We start from the raw sequence: 25430 nt of genomic DNA on the forward strand, positions 1-25430 counted from the left end.
CATCTCCCTGGTGCATTGATATCAACATCCTGTTGACGGGGGACACATGACCATCTGTTGTGACGCAAGGGGAGCAGGTCACTGCTGTGGCCAGCTATTAGCTACAGTAACCACGTACCCCCTCCCGTCAACATAATGTTGATATCAGCACACCAGGGAGATGAAGAACTAGCCATGAATCAATAGAGACCGAACTCAGTGTCAAGAACCAGGTAAGTATGATCACTATCGCAGGTTGTCTTCTGCTAGACCCTATGGGCCCTATTTTATTAGTGGTATATTATTGGGTCAAAGCTTGAGCACCCCCGGACGATCCTTTGGTACTTCTGTGCACCTTGCAATTCGGATTTGATTATCTCTATTCAGCAGACAAGCAAGTGACCGAATAACTTTGTTATATGAGGTTCCACAATGCACTGCTTCCTGGTAGCAGTAATCTAGAAGAGATTTGAAGTTTGCGTTCTGTCAGAATAGAGAGCAATACATTCATTATTATAAACTAGTACATCAAATTTAATTATTCCAAATTATATATAACATTTTATAGATTTAGACTGTGAAGTTTTAAATATGTTGAGCAAAAATGTAGCGTTCCTACAAAAGTTAAAAATACTTTCCCGGGATGTTTCATTTTCAGTTATGCAGAATTTCATGGCTGACGAGATATGAATCTAGTCTTGCCTTGTCCTGCTACGTAAAATGAACATCCCAATGAGACCTGAATCAGCTGGGATTACAAAGAAATTCCAAGATAAACAGATCTAATGACAGCCTGCTGTAGAGATCATGTTCACTCGGCTAGACTTTAAGGCCAGTATTGAAAGACCAATACAATCTTGAATATATTGACAAAAGTATGTTACACCCTTGCTTTCTGTATATCTCTTAAAATATATATTTTTTAATTTTTAATAAAATGTATAACTGCAATGTCAAAGCAATTAAATTCTTATTCTACTTGGCTGCCATTTGTCAAAGTTATTCCCAGTGCAGTGCATTCAATGGAATGTTTTCATGCAGTGTATTTCATTAGGAAATCTTTCATAAGCTCCCTCTCATATAGTATAAAACTCCATGGAATCTGAGCCCACATAAGAACAGGAATGCTTTTTATTGATGTTAATACTAAAGGCTTCTACAAGGAGATGTCAAGCAACGCTTGATTGTTTTAACCTTTTCAGTGAAAAAATTGAAATCCTCTCATGGTGAAAATGTTCTAATATATGGGCGTGTTGTATGTTATTCATTGTGTGATGGAATGTATTGTAGTAGGTAGCTGATACCTCATGCAGTTTTAAAAATAGCTAAATTCATGGAACAGACAGAATGTTTTTGGAAATAACTGTTCATATGAGTTTAACATACAATCCCATATATTTGAAGGGACACTTCAATTGTAAAGAGTATTTTTAAAAATGCATTATTTATAGAAAACTTTTTTCCTCTGTACATGCTGAAAATCTAGTTTGCAGACATTGGCTCTTAGACATGGTGGGTGGACACTAGCTGCCATCCACTGCACACAAAGTAGAGGGGAAGCTGCTTCCTAAGCTTCTCTTACTCACTCAGAAGTGCCTCAGGATCATGAAGGACATTGCAGAGAGGCACTGACCTGTATTAGTTATGAATCTAGAACTTGTACTGAGATATAAATTTCTCATGTAACTGAGAACTAGACTTTTCTTAATGATAAGACATATTACAAGGTTTCCTGTACTGATTGATGTGTGTAAAGTTGTGTGAAAGTACAAAGACTCTATATATAATCTGGTCCTTGATTGACATGGCCAGGTTCCTGCATAGTCGTCTCAGCTTGCCCTGTCAATCAAAAAGGAAAAGGGAGTGGCTGGCAAAGGAAGCAGGAAAATGAAGCATGTACAGAGTGGCTTGGTCCCCCCCGTGGTGCACTAAACTGTTCATTTGCATATGAATTATAAGTATATTTTCTCCAGAATGTAGCAAGGGATCACTAAGTAAAAGCTATCATTACATTAATCCGAGCTAGCCCTACAAGACATTGGGGCATGTTTGTTAATACCAGCGTTTTAGACGTAGGTCTTAATAAAGCCCTGCACTGACGGTGGATCCGGTGCAGTTATGAAGAGGCGCAGGCCTCTACATAACTTCGGCGGATCCACCACCGCTTTTAAATTTAAGACAGCTTCCCTGCTGTATTACATTTAGACCATTTTCTACACCTGTTTTAGGCTTGCTGACCCGTCCCCTTTCCCTGCGCACTCTGCACCCACTTTTTTAGACCTGGTGTGAATGTGGAAAAGTCACAGATTGCACTGCAAAGGATCTTTGCGCTGCAATCTGTGCCAAAAATATGGCTAATTTAGGCATATTTTTGTTTAATAAATGACCCCCATTGTGCCTCATTTATCAGTGAATTTCCTGGTAACATAAGTAACCCATTTACTACAGGATTTGGGCACATGAGTGGATAGTTATGTAATCACGAATCTAAAACATGAGCAATGCAGGCTGAAGGGATTTCCAAAATGTACAACCCTACTTATTTGTGGTCCCCGACAGTATGATTCATTGATTTCGACCTTTCTGATCCTCACTGCCATTGGTCACAAGCCATGTAAAGAAAGTGAGCCTATCCGTATCTATGGGATCTTGAAGCAATGATATAAACATCATGCTTGTCCCTCAGATTTGAATAATGGCAGAACAAAATTAAAATCCACTTAGTTACAAACTAAGATTATCAGAAGATTTCTACCAGTACATATTTGAGCTGCAAATAATAAATTAAGTTATAGTCCATATGGTTGAATTTACTCCCGACTTGCTCGTTACGGGAAAAATACAAATTCTCTATTTATAACCCTGTTTACGTGTTCTGTATACATAGAAATATTTAAACTATGGAAAATTTACGATCATCTTCCCTCTTGTATATTTCTTACAGAGGCTTATTGCTCCAGGAAAACAGCAAGTTCGCTGAGGCTCTTCACTACTACAAGTTAGCAATTGGTAGCAGGCCTACACTGGCATGTGAGTAATGAATTTACATTTTATCTTCGCTGGTCACATCTGTATATCATTATCATCTCAGTCTTTTTTTGAAATAAGATGAAGGTCTAAGACCTCACCACAAAACCATCATCACAACTGGCATCCTAATTGGCAGTGTGTAGAGAGATGAAAGCTTTTAAAAAGCATGTAGGCTGAACCACCGATCGCCGATGGTGGTCCTTACGAATAAGAAATAAATTCACTGGCAGGACAGAGTCAGCAATTAAACTTAAGACTACCAGTGAAATATTCCATTATGTTTTTTTTTTGTTTTTTTTGTTCCTATATTACGTACATAGTCTACTTTTTACATATACTTGTGAATTCTCTTTTACAGCGGCATACTTGAATACAGGTATAATTCTTATGAATCAGGGAAGGACTGAAGAAGCCAAAAGGACTTTTTTGAAATGCTCAGAAATCCCAGATGAAAACCTAAAAGATCCAAATGCTCATAAGAGTTCAGTGACCAGTTGCCTTTATAATCTGGGAAAGTTGTACCACGAATTAGGGCAGTATGAGGTGAGTTTCCAATAAGTGTTTCTAGGATTGCTTTCCTCCAACAAGTCTCATGTATTTCCCGAGATGAAAATGGTTAATGGCAAATGAAGGGGGACATTGGTGCTGATGCCAGGCAGCTGCATCTCCACAATATGGTATACTACTGTGGTAGACAATGAATCACCAGTCCCAGTGGGGAGCTTCTGAGACATATGGAAGTAGAGCTGCACTGGGCCGAGATGGGGTATCAATGCCAAAACAGGATACATAAGACATTGGGCAGAGACATCTGAGGGTAGCATCCCTACTTTATTAGTTGTTCACAGAAGTTTTTCCTTACTTGTACTCCTCCAGTGTAGCCTATAGGACCAACTTCTTCAGGAACACTAGTTCTGTTAGTTGAAGTATTTTTAGGGTTTCCATAATTTAATTTTACTACTGTGGCATCACCAGATTCAGATTTTTGCTCAAAATTATAAGAACGAGTTCATGATGCCATTTTATCTATCCTATGTAAAAAAAAATACCCTATGCTCCATAGCAAAATGCTCTTTATTGCTTAATTTATATTTTATGCAATTCCTTAGCACAGCTTTCAGAAAAACTGGCTCAACACTGCAACGCATTTTATCCTAAGTCATAGTACATTAGTAACATAGTACATAAGGCCGAAAAAAGACATTTGTCCATCCAGTTCGGCCTGTTATCCTGCAAGTTAATCCAGAGGAAGGCAAAAAAAAAAACTGTGAGGTAGAAGCCAATTTTCCCCACTTTAGGGGAATAAAAAATTCCTTCCCGACTCCAATCAGGCAATCAGAATAACTCCCTGGATCAACGACCCCTCTCTAGTAGCCATAGCCTGTAATATTATTACGCTCCAGAAATACATCCAGGCACCTCTTAAATTCCTTTATTGTACTCACCATCACCACCTCCTCAGGCAGAGAGTTCCATAGTCTCACTGCTCTTACCGTAAAGAATCCTCTTCTATGTTTGTGTACAAACCTTCTTTCCTCCAGATGTAGAGGATGTCCCCTCGTCACAGTCACAGTCCTGGGGATAAATAGATGATGGGATAGATCTCTGTACTGACCCCTGATATATTTATACATAGTAATTAGATCTCCCCTCAGTCGTCTTTTTTCTAAAAAGAATAACCCTAATTTTGATAATCTTTCAGGGTACTGTAGTTGCCCCATTCCAGTTATTACTTTAGTTGCCCTCCTCTGGACCCTCTCCAGCTCTGCTATGTCTGCCTTGTTTACAGGAGCCCAGAACTGTACACAGTACTCCATGTGTGGTCTGACTAGCGATTTATAAAGTGGTAGGACTATGTTCTTATCACGGGCATCTATGCCCCTTCTGATGCAACCCATTATCTTATTGGCCTTGGCCGCAGCTGCCTGACACTGGTTTTTGTAGCTTAGTTTGCTTTTTATTAAAATTCCTAGATCCTTTTCCATGTCAGTGTTACCGAGTGTTTTATCATTTAGTATGTACGGGTGACTTGCATTATTCCTTCCCATGTGCATAACTTTAAATTTGTCAGTGTTAAACCTCATCTGCCACTTATCTGCCCAAGCATCCAATCTATCCAGATCCCTCTGTAGTAGTATACTGTCCTCTTCAGTGTTAATTACTTTACACAGTTTAGTGTCTTCTGCGAAAATTGACACTTTACTATGCAAGCCTTCTACGAGATTATTAATAAATATATTGAAGAGAATAGGGCCCAATACTGACCCCTGAGGTACCCCACTAGTGACAGTGACCCAATCTGAGTGTGTACCGTTAATAACCACCCTCGTCAAATAAAAACTAACTTTTGCCATAAAGCTTAGGCCACTATCAAATTGTTCCCATACCTTTTGCAGATTGTATCCTATGTTAGAAGTTTGAACTTAGCACTGTATTGGTTTGGATTTTGCAGGAGACTTGGGACAGCAAAAAAGTAGCATTTTAGATTTTTGACTGTGATCCTAACTTTCTAAAGTATTCATCTACAAGTCGTTACAGAGTGAGGCAATCCTAATGGACTGTCAAAGTTAGTTCAAATTTGTTGAATCATAGCCATTATTGAAGCGTGTACCCTTTCAAACCACTAGCTTATTATAGTGTAACTGTAGTCTAGCTCCTAACTAAATAAGCTCAACCTATAGAGAAACATTACATTTTTTGTTCTTTACCTCAAGTATCTATTTTTATGTACATAATGGTTGTATAACGATAAGTGAAAACTATGTACATCTTGTAATTTTTTTTAGACTAATTAAAGTATTTGCAAATTTAATCAGTGAAAGCTCCAATTACCTCAGTCACAGTAAGTGAATAAATTAGCACCCATAAAAAATGTACAGTGTAATACAGTGCTTTACAATGTTTTTCTACCAATGTTTGACAAATTTGACACGCTTTATTTATGCTATTTGTTACCTGCGGTATAAAATTTCCAAAAATAGGGTATAATGTATTTATTCCATAGGTGAAATAAATTTAAGCTGTCTAGACATGCACCAAATTTATGACAGGTGTTATCCTCCTAAATATAGGGGTGTCATTTGTTTTTACCTTTGACATTTTTCACAAAATTATCGAATGTTAAATATCCTGATTGTTTTAATCAGGTTAAAAAAAATTATTGTATTCAGTTTAATACCGTATTTTTGTGACGTCATTTATTCTGTGGAGAATTCACCAGTAGTAGTTGGAAAAAGTAGATGCTGCTGTTGTGTGGGTGTCTTTAGTTTTATGTTTTAGAGTCTGTGCGGTACAATGTAGCTTTACTAGATGATTATTTATCATTTAGTTATACCTTAAAACCTTCTTAAGGCTGTATTAGACAGCCAGATCAGGTAGGCGATTGTCGGGAGGGAAGCGTTCTTTTCTGGCAATCGATCTTTATGCCATTGCTCGTCTCCATGCTGTCTAGTTGTTTCCCAGTAGCATATTGTGATTACACAGCATTATCTGCCTCCGACAAACGATGAAAAAAGGTATAATCTAGATTCAAATGTGTTTTGTAGGACCGCACGATTCTTGTCAGTTCAGGAGATAACCACTCTAGATCAGAACCATCCACCTGCATACATATAGGTAAAATTTCGGTTTCCACAGATATCCTCCCCCCCCACTGGGTCCTGTGGAATATCAAAAATCGCACCGATAGTGAAGCACTGCCATCATTACTCACATGCACTACTGATGTTATACTCACAAGCGCACGTGGAAATGCGGGCACATCAGATAAATATAACCGCCTCGTACTCCCCCTGTCCTCTCTCTCCCATAGGCAGTTAACCGCCAGTGGTAATATAGGCAAATACAACAGCCTTGTGCTCCTGCCCGACCCAGGTTTCGCTCCAAGCTTCATCAGTGCTTCAGTATCGGTGCGATTTATGATATTCTACAGGACCCAGTGGGGGAGGAGGATATCTGTGGAATCTGGATTGCCTGATGAACAAGTGTTTGCTCATTCATCGGGTAATCGGCGGCAGTATAACACTGCCAGAGCATTGCTTACGCGAACGCTCGTTAACAATGAAATGGCCAACAATTGGCCAGTCTAATGCAGGCTTTAGGATGTAAATTGAGGTTTATAATCTAAAACATTAGTGCTCTATGACATTTATTAGCTTTTCTCACGTGCAGGCTTCACACTCCATATAGTGTAGAGTAGGAGGACACTTGAATTACTGCAGCCCTTTACTTCCCCATGCAGAAAGATAGAGACATACCTGAATGTCCTACCCAAACAGGGATCTGACTGTGGAGCAAACTGCTTAGTCTCTGCAGTGTGCTAACAGCCGGAGTGCAAGCATAACCAGGGCTCCAGACAAAAATAAATCTCAAGGAGCCATTGGCTCCTAATCTGAAAAATTTAGGAGCCAAATGAATTTTTTAGTCGCCAAATGTAAAATACATATAATTATAATAAAAAATAAAAGACTTGTCTGGCTACAGTGCGGGGAAAGCGGACTGGGGTGACGTTACGCAGTCCGGCATGCTGCCCAGGTGTGGCATGGCACAGTAGGGCCCATCCCTTGCGGCTCTTCAGCGTACGGGGCCCCAGTGAACACTGAACAGATGCGTCCACTCTGGGGTTCACCTGAACCCCTACTACTTTGGTGTAAGAGCGGCTCAGTCCCAGCTCCGGCCCCAGCTGGCTGAGCAAGGCCTACAGCTGAGCCCATATCCGGTAGTTATCCAGGCAGTTAAAGAGAAGGGCAGACTTCATGGGCCCCCTTGTAGGGAGGCTTCCAGTAGGGCCCCTTGGGTTTGTAGTAGGGGGGCTGTAGCCGGTAAGTGGGCCCATAGTTTGGGAAGGGCGGATAGGGAGGGTGCATGATCAGAGTCCTGCAAGGAGCAGGTGGGCTGCGCGGCTGCCCCTTATATCAGCCTAACGTTACTTTAACGACCGGCAGCCTTAACACCTTCACTGCCAGCCACACCTGAGCCTCCCCAGCGTGGTGGCATCTCCGCATCGTAGGCTGTACAAATGGCACAGAGTGCTCCCTCATACCGCTGCACGTGTGCCAACTGATGGAACTGGTCACAATCACACTTATCAGGCTCACACCAGAAAAGGTTCCCCCCCACTTTAGCATAAAATAGGAGATGTGCAGAGAAAGTTAGGTAGGTAGGTAGGCAGGGGGAATACTGGGCAGCAGCAGCCATTAGCAAGTGGTGAGGTGATCATCAGTCATCTCACCACTTGCTAATGTTAAGTATGTAAAGGGTTAATAGGAGCCCCGTGCTGGTCAAGACACTAAAAAGCCAGTGAACCATATCTCTTTCAAAAGTCTTAGGAGGAGGAGATAACCTCTCCTCCTACTAAGCAAGGACTATTGAAAGAGATATGGTTCACTGGCTTTTTAGTGTCTTGACCAGCGGCTCCTATTAACCCTTTTATTCCCTTATTAAGAATGTTTGTGAGCCCAGGCAGGGAGCTCACACGGAGCACCAGCAGCGGCCCCCTGAGTGTTATCAGGGTTGTAAAGACGATAAGGATTAGCCTTTATCAGCGGCAGCGCAGGGGTGACTGTGACAGTCTGTGGCTTCTCAAGCTAACCTCTGTTCTATGGAGCGGCTCCCTGTCTTCATGACTCTGAAGCTGCTGCTGTGTTCAGCGCGGGAGAATGGGGGTGTGAGAGGACCATCCAATGGTACAGCAGCACACTGATACTGACCAATCAGCAGCCTCCTCTCTAATAACAGAGCTCTATACTGTGCGGAGCTCTGTTATTGGATTGCCGCCTGCCTGCTGGATGAAATGCCGTTCTTCTTAAAGCGGCAGAGCAGCGGAGGCTCTAGGCGCAAATGGCGACAAGACTACAAAGTCTTGTCGCCATTTTGCAATTCTAAGTCGCATTGGCGACCATTTTGGTCGCCATCTGGAGCCCTGATAACGTAAGGTGGCAGGTGTTTGGATAGTGACTGGGACCAGGTGGTGGCTCCACTGTCTCTGTAGAACACGACGATGATTACAACTTCTTGTAGCACCAGTGATTTAGCTCTGGAGGAAACTTCTGCAGACAAGCAAACTCTTTTGCCAAGATTTTCCATTTGTTGACTCTTTTCATTCATTTCTAGATTTCTAGATTTAATATGTTTTTAAGCGATTACTTTTCCAGTGATATTTATTAGACTAACCACCTAACCCAATGACTGTTGCTGAAATAGATGGCTGAAGCTTGCCTGGAAAGATTGTGGTTTGTTTCTTGTAATGGCAACCATTAGTTACCAAACAGCTGTCACAACATGTAGGCTGTACAGGTAGGATATCTGGTAGGGTGACTTTCCAATCTTAACACTTGTGGTTCTACTAAAGTAAAAATAGATAAGGCATTTGTGTGATCTAAGTGAATCAGTGGAAAAGGGGTGGAATGGAGGGTTGACTGTTATGGCTGTCATAGGGATTCTAAAGTGTAGCCATTTAATGGCAATGTGAGACAGACATAAATTTTAAAGTTTTTTTAAGTTGTTTAAGACTTTACAAAATAAGTACTAATATGTATAGAGTTGCCAAATGTATCTGAATCTGTATAGATAAATGCAGATTTTGTAATACACCAGTAGACACCAGAGTACCATGCAGCCGGTCATTATCTCCTGTATATATTTTATATTTCTAAGGGATTTGATTATTTTTACCTTAATATAATTTAAAGCATACCTAAAGTGTCAGCTAACTTTTCAGGATAAGCTGTCATAACTCTTACTCAGAATCCCTCAGCTGCAGCATTTGGGACATTATAGAGAAGTACTGAGCAGTATCGATGTGAATTAGGTACTTGGGATGAGATACAACACTTAATATTAGCTGTCATGTCTGGCTGCTTATCTCAGCAGCTCCTCCTTTCCCTCTCTATAGACTTCTATGGGAATATGTAATTTGATCCTTCAGTGAACAGGCAGTCTGTCTTAGTCTCACAAGATGGATTTCTCACAAATATTAGAAAGTAAATTTATAAAAAAGTTGGGGTAGCCAATAACTGTAGAATAAGGCTTTTTTTTCTGATAAGATTTGTAACAAAGTTTTTAATATTCGCCTGTTATAACTATTTATACAGTTATGTGAAAGTACATGGACCAGTTAAAGGGGTTGTCTACTTTTTACTATTGATGACCTATCCTCCCGACACCCCTGTCAGTCAGCTGTTTGAAGAGAAGGCAGTGCTTGTATGAGAGCTGCCTTCTCTGCTCTGTTTACCTGCTCACTGCAGTAATTGCAGTGGTGAGCAGGTGTAATTACAAGTATGGTATCCCTATTAACTTCTGTGGGATTGCTCTGTCATATCCAATTGAACAGACAAAGCCATCCCACAGAAGTGAATGGGGACGCCATACTTGTAATTACACCTGCTCACCACTGCAATTACTGTGGAGAGCTGGTGAACAGAGCTGACAAGGCAGCGCTCGTATCTAATACTGATTACCTATTCTGAGGATAGGTCATCCCCTATTAGTCACCTTGTCATTTACATGAGTAATTATGTGATTCTGTGATATTATTGTTGTGGTGTCTTAATTATTAGTGATTTTTCTTCTCCCTCTAGGATGCACTCTCTGTGTATAAAGAAGCAATACTGAAAATGCCAAGGCAATTTGCACCACAAAGCTTATATAACATGATGGGTAAGAAAATTAAACAAAACCTAACATATTTAACATATATTAATGAAGGCTCTGTATCTAGTCAAGTCATGTTGGTTCATGGGCTTAAGAAAAAGTCTTCATAAGATGTTGCGGATCCGCAAAAAAAACTGATGATGTCCATATGGCATGCATTTTTGTGCGGATCCATTGTAGAGTAGTTGCGATACCAAAATTTTTATTTGGTTTCGATACCATAAAAAAGTTTCTCGCCCAATTCCTTGGGGGACACAGGAAACCTTGGGTATAGCTCATCTCCATAGGAGGTGTGACACTAAGTGAAAGACTGTTAAGCCCCTCCTCCAGCAGCTATACCCTCAGCCTGGAGCGAGCGACTACCAGTTTTTTGCTTAGTGTCAAGGAGGCACTGCACTGCAGAGCTGTCTTTGCTAAAGATTTTATTTTTTCAACAGGGACAACAGAGTCGCAAAGACCTCTCTGTTTTCCCGGGGTTGAGCTGCGCCAGTGCCGGCTATCCGCACTGCTGCCTCCCCCACAGAAGAAAAGGAGGACCAGGGCAGCCCAGCTCCCCTGCATCCCGCCAGCACAAGGGTCGCCCGCCTGCAAGCCCCTCTCCAGCTTCCTGCCACTTCGGTGCCAGTGGCTGAAGGGGCGTCCCTGCTGGATGGACTGAGGGTGAAAACGTCAACTGGTGAGGTGGCTATGCAGCCGTTCCACCCCCCCCCCCCCCCCCCGTTAGGGTTTTAACTTCTGTGTTCCCTCTGCCTAGCCTTACTGTCGGCTTCCCCCCCCCTTGTGTGTGGAGCAGGATGGAGCGGTGCTCGTGGGGGAGGGTTTACTGCACAAGTTTACCTCAGGTGCTGCGGCCTTGTGGGGCCGCCTTTTGTTATCTCGGCCAGTGCTGCCGCTGTGTTCAGCTGCCGGCTGACTTCTCTTGCCGGCTACCGGTGTGTCATTCGCCGCCGGTGTATAAGGAGGTGGTCGGGGGGCAATATTTTCTCGGCGGCATATTTGTTTGAACTCCTGTACATGTTAGACATTCAGTCGGGGGGGGCGGACGTCTTTCTTCCCGCTCCTCGCTGGCCCCGCCTCCTCTTCGTGCCTGCTCTCAGGACGGATCGTTTTTACCTCAGGTTTTACCTCAGGTGTTGCCGCTGCTGTTGCCGCTGCTGTTGCCGCTGCTGTTGTCGTCCGCTCCCACTGTGACCTGGTAGGACTGTTGACCCTTTCTAGCTCTGCAGCCCTCTGGCCTGGACGCTTTTATATTACTTCAGCCAACATGTCTGACCCCTCAGCGCCGGCCGGTCCTTGGTATCACACCTGCACCGCATGTAAGGCGCCCCTCCCTCAAGGGCAGCCTGACCCGCATTGCTCGGCTTGCAAAGCCCCATTACAGGGTCCGCCATCTGTTGTGTCACCCCCTGGCCTATTGGATCCCCCTGACTGGGCTAGATCCCTTTCCCAGGCTGTGGTCAGCCTCTCTAACGTTGTGGGCCGCCTTGCAGAGGTATTGCCCTTATCGCAGCCGGATATTTCCCCTGCTGGGCCCTCCGGGTCCGCTATCTTAGCTGACCCGTCTGAGTCCCTCTCTCCAGGCGACACCTCCAAAGCCCGTCAACCCCAGAAGCGGTCTAGGGCGGAGCGCCTATCATCCTCGGATGCTTCAGTATCACCCCCAAGGGTGCGCTCTCAGTCGGGCCCTTCCTCGATACAGGATATGCCCTCTGAAGGGGAACTAGTTAATTCAGATTGTGATATGGACTCGGCCTTGCCTTCAAAACTGGCTTCTGCTGTGGGCCATCTTATTAACAATATTCGTGATACCTTTAAGATCCTCCTAATTCTGAAAAAAACAGTGTTTCCTTTTTTCGCCAAAAACAGACGTCTGCAGTTTTTCCCCTCCACACTGACTTCTCGTCGGTGGTTTCCAAGGCCTGGGCCCGCCGTGATGCCCGTTTTACCCCGCCTAAGAAGTTGGATATCTGTTATCCATTCCCGGCAGATTGCATTACAAACTGGGCGTCACCACCCAAAGTCGACCCCCCGGTGGCCCGTTTGGCAAAAAGCACGGCTATTCCCGTTGCTGATGGCTCTTCCTTACAATCCACTGAGGATCGCCGTATAGAGGCCATTACCAAAGGTATCTTTGCAGCCTCCGGTTCCGCCCTCCGGCCGGTCTTTGCTTCCGCTTGGGCTGGAAAAGCGGTTTCAGAGTGGGCTTCTCAGCTGGATCAGGAGCTTGAATCCGACGTCCCTATTCAGGACCTCCGTGCTCTAGCCCAACTTATCGTTCAAGCCGGCAAAATTCGTCTGTGAAGCATCCCTTGATGCGGGGGCTCTCATAGCCCGTTCGTCTTTCGGCCAGGAGGGAGCTTTGGTTAAAGGTTTGGACGGCGGACTCCACGTCAAAGCGGTCTCTTACTGGCCTTCCCTTTACTGGTTCTCGATTGTTCGGGACCCGCTTGGATGAAATCATATCCGAAGCCACGGGGGGGAAGAGTACGCATCTTCCTCAATCTAGGACTAGGACCACCACTCGAGGCCGTCCCACTTTTTCTCGCTTCAGGTCTTCCCGCAGGGCTCCCGCACCTCGCACCTCTTCAGGTCCATCCCCTAGCTCTGTCCAAGACAGACGTAAGAAACCTTTTTTTTCGGACCCAGCCCTCCTGGCGCAAGTCACAGCCTGCTCGCCCTCCCGCGACCAAGCAGAACACTACCTGAAGGTGCGCCCCCACCCGCCCGGGTGGGGGGACGTCTCTTCCTGTTCAGGGACTTCTGGCGGGCGCACGTCTCCGACGCCTGGGCTCTCGAAGTTGTGTCTTCCGGGTACAAACTCGAGTTTACGTCCCTCCCCCCAGTTCGGTTCTTTCGCTCCCGGGTTCCCCGGGATCCCCAAGGGGCGGCCGATTTCTTTACTGCCACTCGCACCCTTCTGGACAAAGGGGTCATCGCTCCGGTTCCCATGGAAGAAAGATTCAAGGGGTTCTATTCGAACCTTTTTGTGGTCCCCAAAAAAGAAGGCTCGGTTCGTCCCATTCTGGATCTAAAACGGTTAAACCGTTTCCTTCGTCTTCAGCGATTCCGGATGGAGTCTCTCAGGTCGGTGGTGGCCTCTCTGGAAAAAGGGGAGTTCCTGGCCTCTATCGACATCCAGGACGCCTACCTTCATATTCCAATCGCTCGGTGTCATCAGTGCTTTCTGCGCTTTGCAGTGGGGTACAACCACTACCAGTTCGTTGCCCTCCCCTTCGGGCTGGCGACGGCCCCTCGCGTTTTCACAAAGGTCCTAGCCCCTGTCCTCGCCTTACTTCGTTCCAGGGGAGTTTTTCTTCTTCCATATTTGGACGATCTCCTTATCAAGGCACCCTCTCTGTCAATGACATCTGCCAGTGTGGACCTCTCGTTACAAACCTTACGCCGGTTCGGTTGGATTATCAATCTTCCCAAATCCGCTCTTGTTCCATCCAGGCAACTGATCTTTCTGGGGATGCTGCTGGATACAGATGCAGCAGAGGTTCGGCTTCCGTCAAAGAAGCGCCAGCTCCTTCATCGGTCGGTTCGGAGCCTTCTGAACCACCGCCGTCCTTCCTTCCGGTTCAGCATGCGGGTCTTGGGACAGATGGTGTCCTGTTTCGAAGCAATCCCTTACGCGCAGTATCACTCCGCACCTTTCAGACTGCCATTCTTTCCGCATGGGACAAGTCCCAGGAAAGTCTGGATCAGCACTTTCCCCTTCCCCCCCAGGTTCGCTCCTCTCTACTCTGGTGGTTACGGACCCCTCTCCAAGGGAAGTCCTTCCTACCGATAACTTGGTTGGTGATTACCACCGATGCCAGTCTGCGGGGTTGGGGGGGGGGTGTTTCCTCCTCGGTCCGTACAAGGCACTTGGTCTCCATCGGAGTCCAAACTGCCGATCAACGTTCTGGAGCTGAGGGCGGTTCTCCTCTCACTCCGGCATTGGACTTCGCTGCTTCAGGGTGTCCCTGTTCGTGTCCAATCGGACAATGCCACGGCTGTGGCATACATAAATCATCAAGGGGGCACTCGCAGCGCGGCGGCAATGAGGGAGGTGTCTCTAATCCTTCGCTGGGCGGAAGTTCATGTTCCAGCCATTTCGGCCATTTACATCCCGGGAGTGGACAATTGGGCGGCGGATTTCCTCAGCCGGACGACGATCGACCCGGGCGAGTGGTCTCTGCACCCCGACGTCTTTGAGTCTCTTTGCCTCCGTTGGGGTCGTCCGGACGTGGATCTCATGGCCTCCAGATTCAACCACAAGCTCCCCACCTTCATGGCCAGAACCAAGGATCCGGACGCTTACGGCGCGGACGCGCTCGTCCTTCCCTGGACGGAGTTCTCTCTCCTCTACGTTTTTCCGCCCCTGCCTCTTCTTCCACGAGTCCTCCGGAAGATCGCGGCGGAGGGCACGCCTGCGATCCTAATAGCCCCGGATTGGCCTCGTCGTCCTTGGTACGCCGACCTTATGTTGCTCCTGGCAGACGCCCCCTTGCCTCTGCCTCTAAGAGAAGACCTCCTCTCTCAAGGGCCGATCTTCCACCAGCATTTAGGGTCGCTACGTTTAGCGGCGTGGCTATTGAAACCGCGGTCCTAACGCGGCGGGGGTTTTCTGCTGACGTGGTCCGTACCATGATTCGTGCGCGTAAACCGGCATCGTCCAGGATTTATTACCGAACCTGGCGGGCCTATTTGAATTTCTGCGAGACCTTAGATGTTCATCCCCTTCGGTTTTCTCTCCCCACGATTTTATCCTTCTTGCAGTCTGGTCTGGACTTGGGTTTGGGTCTCAGTACCCTAAAGGGTCAGATCTCAGCGCTTTCGATCCTTTTTCAGCGACCTCTGGCTCCGCTCGGTCCAGTTAAGACTTTTCTTCAGGGGGTTGCTCACTATGCTCCCCCGTATCGCGCTCCCGTTCCATCTTGGGATCTTAATGTTGTGCTGACGGCTCTCCAATCTTCTCCTTTCGAGCCTCTGCGCAGGGTTTCCCTTCGCTTGTTGTCTTGCAAAGTTTTTCTCCTCGTTGCCATCACGTCTCTTCGGCGTGTGTCTGAATTGGCGGCACTTTCTTGCGTAGAACCCCTCTTGGTTTTTCACCAGGACAAGGTGGTTCTCCGCCCGGTTCCGGATTTCCTTCCGAAGGTGGTGTCCGCTTTTCACCTGAATGAAGATATTGTCCTTCCTTCTCTGTGCCCGTCCCCGTCTCATCCTCGGGAACGGGATCTTCACCGTCTGGATGTTGTTAGGGCTCTGAGGATCTACTTGGATGTAACTAGACCCTTTCGGCGCTCGGATTCTCTATTTATGGTTCCGGAGGGTCCGCGCAGGGGGCTGGCGGCATCTAAAGTGGTTATTGCCCGCTTCATCAAGATGGCTATTGCTGAGGCTTACCGTGCTAAGGGCAGGGAACCGCCCTTTGGTGTTACCGCTCATTCTACCAGAGCGGTCGGGGCTTCCTGGGCTCAGCGAAATCGAGCTTCGGCTGAACAATTGTGTAAGGCGGCCACCTGGTCTTCTTTGCACACCTTCACCAAGTTCTACAAGGTGAACACTTATGCATCGGCGGATGCTGCTTTGGGCCGCCTGGTCTTGCAGGCGGTGGTGCCTTAATGCCTATGGTGCTTTAATTCTTCTTGGGTTGTGGTCCCTCCCTATTTGTGGACTGCTTTTGAACGTCCCAAGGTTTCCTGTGTCCCCCAAGGAATTGGGCGAGAAAACAAGATTTTTGTATAACTTACCAGTAAAATCTCTTTCTCGCTCTTCCTTGGGGGACACAGCACCCACCCATTGTTTTGGTTGCCCTGACGGGAGTTTTGACTTGTTGGTGTTAATTTGGTTGATCCTTGCCTTTGTTTTAACTACTTGGGCACATAACTGGTAGTCGCTCGCTCCAGGCTGAGGGTATAGCTGCTGGAGGAGGGGCTTAACAGTCTTTCACTTAGTGTCACGCCTCCTATGGAGATGAGCTATACCCAAGGTTTCCTGTGTCCCCCAAGGAAGAGCGAGAAAGAGATTTTACTGGTAAGTTATACAAAAATCTCGTTATTGCGATAGTCGATACCATTCGAAACCACACGAAAAAAATAAAACACCCAAAAAGCCACGTGCATTACGCATTTTAAAAAAATGGCAAATCGCTGAGTTGGACTTTTCGGACATGGCTACATGTGATTTGATTATATATTTATTGTTTCTATATTTTATATGTAAAATTAGGAAAGATGGTGATTTATACTAGGTGTGCTTTGTTTTGTTTTTTACTTGTTTTTTTTTTTACAGTTTATTTATAAACTATTTCCCCTTTAGGGGCTAGAACCTGGGATCTTTTAATCCCTTTTCCTATTCATTGTGATAGAACTCTATCAGGGTAAATAGGACTTCACACTCTCCCTGCTGCCCTGTGCATAGTGCACACAGCAGCAGGGCTTCAGTAGTGTCCTGGCTGCCATGGTAACCGATCGGAGCCCCAGGATTACACTGCTGGGGCTCCGATCAGAAGCTGCCACTGCCACCAATGAGGAGGAGGGGAGGGGACCCTGTGGCCACTGCCACCAATGACTTTAGTACTGGGGGGGTTGAGGGGGGTGGGCGCACCTGAGGGGTTAACTGCCGCTGATCGCAGCTCCCTGTCAGAGGCAGGGTGCCGGCTATGCGATTCTGCTGCCGGCACCTGCCTCCTGTATTAAAAGTTAAAGACGACCTTTCATGAGCAGGCTACATAGAGCGGCGCCCAGGGATGTCCCTGCACTTACTATTATTCCTGGGCACTGCTCCATTCGCCTGCTGTGCCCCTATTACTGTCTCCTGCTCCGTATGCTAATTGCTACTATCGGAGCGATGGGCAGGAGACATCAGCTTCTCTCCTGGGTGTTCCTTCTCCCTTGCTGTGACGTTCTGCACTGCGATTGGACAGCACTACAGCAGGGAGAAGGAACAGCCCAGAAATAGTAGTAAGTGCAGGGACATCCCTGGGCGCTGCTCTATGTAGCCTGGTAACTTAACAAAGTCCGGACCCGTTTAAAATCCTCCTATCATTGGTGGCGCAGTGCGCCCGCCCCTCTCTCCTCATTGGTGACAGCAGCGGCACAGGGGGAGGGAGACACTGCTTCCTTCTCCCCTGTGCTACTGAGGGAACATGAGCGCGCTCACAGCAGCGCGCTTATGTTCAGAGATACTAGACTGCGCAGCCCAGTATCGAAAAAATGGAAATCGATACAGTATCGATTGGGTATGGAAATTTCGATACCCGCAACAACCCTAATCCATTGTAACAATGGCTATCCTTGTCCGTAAAGAATAGGATATGTTCTATTTTCTTTTTTTTGCGGGGCTACGGAACGGACATACGGATGCGGACAACACACCAGCTGCACCGATTATCTCGGAGCCCAGCACCGCCCAGCTGTTAATTATTTATTCGACCCGAGAGCAAAGTGCGCAGACTTGCTTAAGTGAGGCTGCTGCCAGGACACCGTGCGGGCCCGGACCAGTGTAACCAGGGCGCATGCGCGAGATTACGGCGCACTAGAAAATAAAATCAGCGAGGAGAGGAGTGAATAATTAACAGCGGGGCGGTGCTGGACTCTGAGATAATGGGCGTGGCTGGGCTTCAACAGACAGAGGGACAGGACAGCCCCTTGGGCTCCTTATTGAGGTAATTTGCATATTAATAAAAGCGATTTTTAGTCTAAATGACAAGACAGATGGGGGTAAGACTAGTATATTTTAAACTAAATCGTGGAGACTGATGTGATGATGTGAAAATCTCTAGCTAAAATCCGGATGACAGAATCCCTTTAATGTTTCCTGGAGCATCTGAATATATTTGGGCAATTAGCCCTGCGTGACAAGTTTTGTCACCCACCGGTCCACAGACATGCTTCCAGCACTTCTTGTTAATAATGTGCCACAGTGACTTCATGGCCAAAGATTTCTCTAGGGAAAATGGCTTGTAATTAATTACTGCTGTACTCAGCATTGCTGAGCATATTATAATGAATACCAAACTTCCATTTCTGGTTTATAATTTTCCAAAACTGGTTTAGTATGGTATTTTTTGTTTTTGTATATTACTGATTTTATTTTAGTTATGCTTTTATAGATTATAAAATGACTTTAATTTTACTTTTGCCCTCAAAAATATTGTATAATTTAATTTATAATCTGTGTTAATCTTTTATATCTATTTTTTCATTATTTCCTCCCACATACTGCATTTTCTGTAAATTACATAAATGTTATGACTTTATTGGCAAGCTGTTTTCTTCACCTGCTGTTGAAATTCCTGTTCTCTACGTGAATTTTCATGGTTATTGATTAGAGCAGTTTCTTGTATAACCAGAAGTAGCAATGGATGCAAGTCGGTGTTCTTTTCACTTTTCTGTTGGTAATGGGTTCTCCAGTCCTCACAGCTCTGATCCTTGCCTGCGCCTGTAGTGATGAAAATACATTCATCGTTCTTGTGACCATTGCAGCCAGTCAATGACCTCAGTGGTTACATGTGGATGAATACTCATGTGAACTTTGCAGGCCCAGCCTGGATTGAAGTAGGGGTGTGGGAAAGGTGGGAGATTTTAAAGGTAAGGTTTTTAAAATTTTACAAAGCCACCTGCTCACTACCAAATTTTAACAACCCAAGCTCAATATATATATACACACTACTCACAAAAAGTTAGGGATATTTGGCTTTCGGGTAAAATTTATGGAACACGTAAAAAGTTACAGTGATATTATATCATGAAAGTAGGACATTTAAGTATAAGAGAGCAATGGTGATTTCCTTATCGCAAACAATTTATTGAAACAAAAGCCAACAGTGGTGGGTATACCCCCACAAAAAAATGTCAATGTCTCCATTAGGGTTGTTTCGGGTATCGAACTTTCAATGCCCAATCGATACTTTTAGCCCGGTATTAATATGATACCGGGATTTGTCTATTATCAATACTAGGCTATGCTACTGCACAGCCTAGTATCAGAGAATATGGATCGCGCTGCTCTCAGCGTGCGCCATGTTCCCTCAGCAGCACAGGGAAGCAGTCTCTCCCTCCCCCCTGTGCTGCTGCGGCTGCCTCCAATAAGAGAGCAGAGGGGCGGAGAAGGGGAAGGGCTGTGGCCACTGCGCCACCAATGATAACTAACGTTTAATACATTACAAATTCAGGCGGCGGCAGAGACACATTGCCGGCACTCTGCCACTGACAGGGGGCTGAGATCCGTGGCAATTAGTCCCTTAGGTGCCGCACCTGAGGGGTTAACTGCCAATGATTGCAGCGCCCTGTCAGAGGCAGGGTGCCAGCAATGTGTTTCTGCCGATGGCTGTATTTGTATATTAAACATTAATTATCATTGGTGGCCCTCCCCCCCTCCACAGTATTAAAAACATTGGTGGCAGTGGCCACAGAGTCCCCTCACCTCCTCTCATTGGTGGAGCAGTGGCAGCTTCTGATCGGAGCCCCAACAGTGTAATCCTGGGGCTCTGATCGGTTACCATGGCAGTCAGGACGCTACTGAAGCCCTGGCTGCCATGGTAATCTCCCTGCTGCTGTGAGCACAAAGCCCAGGGCAGCAGGAATAGTGTGAGATCCTATTCACCCTAATAGAGCTCTATTAGGGTGAATAGACAAGGGATTAAAATATCCCAGGTTCTATCCCCTAAGGGGGGAAATAGTTATTAAATAAACTGTAAAAAAAATATATAAAAAAACACACCAAAATATTAAGTATAAATCACCCCCTTTCCCAATTTTACATATAAAATATATAAGCAATAAATAAATAAAATATTACATATCGCCACGTCCGAAAAGTCCAAACTATTAAAATATAAAAAAATATCTCCTATGCGGTGAACGCCGTAAAAGAAAAAAAAAGAAAAGAAAACTGCGCGATTCGACAATTAATTTATTTATTTTTGTCACCTTGTCCCACAAAAAAATAGGATAGGACTATTCGATTATGGACCGGAGGTTCCATAAAATGTGGAATGCACGCGGCTTTTTTTGGCATTTTATTTTTTTCGCGTGGTATCGAATATCGCAATACTTTTTTATGGTAACAAAACGGAAAATTTTGGTATCGAAACAACCCGAGTCTCAATATCTTGTCATGTGGCTTTGAGCATCAATTACAGCTTGACAACGACGTCTCATGCTATTCACAAGTCGACTTATTGTCTGCTGAGGCATGGCATCCCGCTCTTCTTAAAGGGCGGCCCTCAGATCATTAAGGTTCTGGGGTACCGAGTTATGAGCCTCTACATGGCCACTCAGCCAATCCCATAGGTTTTCAATGGGATTCAGGTCTGGAGAAAGTGCAGGCCACTCCATTTGAAGTACCCCGGTCTCCAGTAGCCATTCCCTAATGATGCGACCGCAATAAGCTGGCACATTGTCGTCCATGAAGATGAAATTAGGCCTGTCTTATTCATGCAGAGACACAATGACTGGATTGATGATGTTATTTAAGTATTATGGTCTTGTCACTGTACCATTCACAAAGTGTAGGGCAGTTTTGTATTGACTAAACACACCTGCCCGCACTGTAATACCAGCACCACCAAAGGCTCATCTGGTGACAACAGTGGCTGAAGTATAGCGCACTCCTTGACGTCTCCAACATCATTGGCGGTCATCATTTCTGCTTAGTGTGAATTGACTTTCATCAATGTCCCTTGTCCAGCGTAGATGCTCCCTGGCCCATGCAAGGTAATGACGCCTGTAATCAGGTATCTTTGCAGTTCGTCTAGCACACAGACCACTCTGATGTCAATGGTTTAGAATGGTCTGATGTGACACTTGGGTGCCTCTTACCTCTCTTAAATGTACCTGGAGTTGTGTGGCATTCATCATCCCATTCTGCAGGACATTGTTCACATGGAAACGGTCATCAGTGTGGGATGTGGCCAAAGGATGTCCACTTCTATGCCTTTCTGTGACTCTTCCAGTCTCTCTGTATCTCTATTGCAACCGGCTGATGACACTCTAAGCTCAGTGGCCACTTCCGTCTGAGAATATCCTGCATAAAGCCTCACAATGGCGAGGTACTGTTGATCAGTTGTTAGGTGTCGTCTTGGTCTCATGATGTCAAAATGTGAACAACATGATGAGGAGGACTGTTTAAATACCAATTCTAATCTAAATCCAAATCATGGATCAAACACCTGTCTCTTGTTAGAGAACAGCAAGTTGTACAGAAAGTACTGAAACATTGAACAGTTGGACATGTGCATTTAAAAGTTTAGAGAAGGTCACATTAAGTTCACCTGTTAGAGTGCATTTTAGGTTCATCCTGAAATTTCACCCACAAGCCAAATATCCCTTACTTTTTGTGTGTGTGTGTGTGTGTGTGTATATATATATCAAACAAATTATTAGGTTATATGTATATTATAGAGGCTGAAGTGCGCATGCGCACTTCGCTCAACTAAGCCGCTGCCAGGAGTCTGCACGGGCGCATCAGGCTGAGCCTAGTGCGCTCGCGCGGGATCTGGCAGAGGGACGGGAGGATTGCGGAGGCGGCGCTGAGGTGAGGAAGGCGGCACTGTAGACAGGGAGGGCGGCGATTAAGACAGGGAAGGCGGCGCTGGGCACCAGACGGCGATGGGTGCAGCCGGGCACCCTGTATTAACGGACATTCCCTTGGGCACCTTAGGTGATTGACAGGTTATAAAAACCTGTTTTTTGGGCTAATAGAGCCACAAGAAGGTTTAATAAGGCCAGCTTAGGATTCATGTTATTAGTACGGACATGGGCATATGTTTAGGTTATAGGGGTAAAATCTCATGACAGAATCCCTTTAATACCATTGTACTTTTATCATCTCAAGCTTAGATAAAATATATGCAAATATTTAAGCTTGGTTTAAAATTTATGTTGCCTTCTGAACATTATTTTATTTTCTTAAAACTAACGTTTGTGGGCAATGAATCCATGTTTGTCAATCTAGTACATTCATATAATGTTTTTATGGTAGCAATTTAGGGGACCTCCTCTGATGACCTGCCTTTTTGCATCTGCTCCTAACCCTTTTTTTATTCACCTCCTGCATTTCTGGGACCATGACTTTTTTATGTTTCCATTCACATAGGTATATGAGGGCTTGTTTTTTGTTCGACAAATTGCACTTTCTAATTCCACTATTTAATATTGTACACAATGTAGTGGTGATCTGGAAAAACATTCCAAATGGGGTGAAGTTGGGCAAAATGCAAATCCCCAAAAATCATATGGGTTTTGTTTCTACGCCGTTCCCTATGCAGTAAAAACTGACCTGTTACTTTTATTATCCAGGGCAGTTTAATTACAGCAAAACCACATATTTATAATGTTTCTTGCATTTTAACACTGACCCCTATAACTTTTTTGTAGTTATGTGTATGGAGTTGTGTGGGGCTTATTTTTTCCGGGACTTTTCATTAGTTTCATTCAGAAGAGACCAAAAATCATCCAGTTTGACTTTTTTCCCCCCATTTTGCCATGTGGGCTAAATATTTTTATGTTTTAATAGTATGGGCATTTTCACACAAGATAATGCCCATGATGTTAATTTTTTTATTATGTATTTTTATTTTGGGAAAAGAGGGGTGATGTGAATTTTTATAATTTTATTTTATATTTTTAAAAACATTTATTTTTTTTACACCTTTTTTTATCGTTCCCATAGAGAACTAGAACAAGAAATCATGAGATTGCTTATCTCATAGACTCCAATGCGTTAGCATTAGAGTCTATGGGGATTATACTATGTTCCTATAGAGCCCTGTCATAGGCAGGGGCTCCATCGGAACTGTGCATCAGCCTCATATCATTCATGAAGACAGAAGCTGCCGCACACACACCATCTGACTCCCCCAATCCTCACTAGGGGCGAGCTGGTACAAACCCAGAAGCGCGTGCTTCCTACTTTATGCACTTGCAGCTGCCATTGTCACATTTGACTACAGCATCTGAGGGGTTAAAAGTATGCGTCAAAGTATCTGTTACTATTGATTCCCTAGCCAACTGTTTTTATAGACACATAGCTGTGCTTCACCTGATTAAATCGCAGTTTTTCTTTTTTAATCCAAGGCTCCATTCTTTGAGTCATACAAATTAGGCCCTTGGTGGAATTAAAGTGTCACCATTGCTATTGTTGCACATAAATTCTGCCTCCTTTTGTGACCAGTCCCTCCCTTGCCGATTTGATTGTTAGACAGTGACAAAGCAGTGAGGATAGGTCTGGCCACAGAAAGGAGTGGAGCTTGGGTGCAACAGGAGCATTAGTGACTCCCTCATTGCACCAAATGCCTAATTTGCATATTAAGAAAAAGTATCACATTTAGGAACAGAGCCTCAGATCAACAAAGGAAACACTTTGTTTTAATCAAGTGAACCACAGCTATGTGTCTATGCAAACAATTAGATAGGGAGGTCACTGGTGACAGATTTCCTTTAGGAAGATTGCAGTGCTGTAAGGTCCCAAAGCAGCATGTTCTATATTCAGCGTTTTTCATTCAACCCTAGCTCCATAGAAGTGAATAGGGCTTCAGTGAAAAACACATTGCATCCGGAAGCAAGTGCGGATGTGATGCGTTTTTCACTGATGATTGCTAAGAGATGTTGTTTGTAAACCTTCAGTTTTTTATCACCTGCGTGAAAAACTCATTGCACCCGCACGGAAAAAACTGAACGCAATCGCAGACAAAACTGACTGAACTTGCTTGCAAAATGGTGCGAGTTCAGGCTGCCATAACTACTGTATCTGCCCATAAGGCCATGTCATATTTCAAAGCATTATAATTGCAATGAAATGATTGCTGCTTCAACTCCCCTGTGGAATGCAATGTTCATAAGTGTATAAGGTTAATAAAGTTTAAAAAAAAAATAAGTTTAACTCCAATTTATTTATTTTTTATAATCAACAATATGTTCCGTACGGCCACCGTCCTTATGAATCAGAGAATGAAATTAACTTGTTATTTTTACAAAATGAAAAGATTTGGTACCGTGTTAGCCAGTAGTGAGAAGTCTTGATGCTCTCCAAAAGAGAAACAATATAAAATACTGTAATTTGATACCTTTTAATGGCTAACTAAAATACATGATGTTACAAGGCAAGCTTTCGAAACACCGAGGGGCCTGAAGAAGGGACCTGAGTGTCTCAAAAGCTTGCCTTATAACATCATGTATTTTAGTTAGCCATTAAAAGGTATCAAATTACAGTATTTTATATTGTTTCTCTTTTGGAGAGCATCAAGACTTGTTATTTTTACCATACGGTAAATTGCACAAAAAATTATAAAAAAAACACTAAAAATAATGGCGGAATTGCTGTGTAGTCAAAAACCGTGCAGTATATGGGGATGTCAAGCTAGTCAGTCCATAAAAGAAAACCTTTCTGCAAATAAGCCTTAGTATTAAACTTTTACTTAGTGGAGAACCATCACATTTAGTCTGGAAATGCCCTATTATTCTGTGCTCTGTGACATTAATCTTAAGTACAAATCAGACAGTGCACTCTGAAGTTAGAGAGATTAATTTGTCTGGCATTACAGCATGTACCACGAAGGTTAGAGCAAGCTTAAATGTATTAGGGAAGGAATATATTTTGTTTAAAGTTTCAATTAAAACTTTGGGTCAAAAGATGTAATGATCCCTATGGGAGTTTGTGTACTTTAATGCCAAAATTAAAGATTGCTTAAGGATCAAGTTCAGGTTTAGATGTCTTTTCCTTTCCTGGAAATTTGATATTGTACGGTTTATTGTATTACATTGCATGTAAAACCACATGGG

General features: G+C 44.5%; 1 protein-coding gene across 1 annotated transcript in view; it reads left to right on the forward strand.

Moving 5' to 3' along the window:
* TMTC2 (transmembrane O-mannosyltransferase targeting cadherins 2) overlaps window positions 1–25430 on the forward strand; it is a 315620-nt gene that overhangs the window by 196782 nt on the left and 93408 nt on the right. Inside the window, exons 5-7 of the mRNA XM_040413087.1 lie at window positions 2924–3009; window positions 3368–3552; window positions 10587–10718. Coding sequence (XP_040269021.1) covers window positions 2924–3009; window positions 3368–3552; window positions 10587–10718 — 403 coding nt within the window. The remainder of the gene's footprint in view (window positions 1–2923; window positions 3010–3367; window positions 3553–10586; window positions 10719–25430) is intronic.

The sequence above is a fragment of the Bufo bufo genome, chromosome 1 (genome assembly GCF_905171765.1).
Source record: "Bufo bufo chromosome 1, aBufBuf1.1, whole genome shotgun sequence".
Classification (NCBI taxonomy): domain Eukaryota; kingdom Metazoa; phylum Chordata; class Amphibia; order Anura; family Bufonidae; genus Bufo; species Bufo bufo.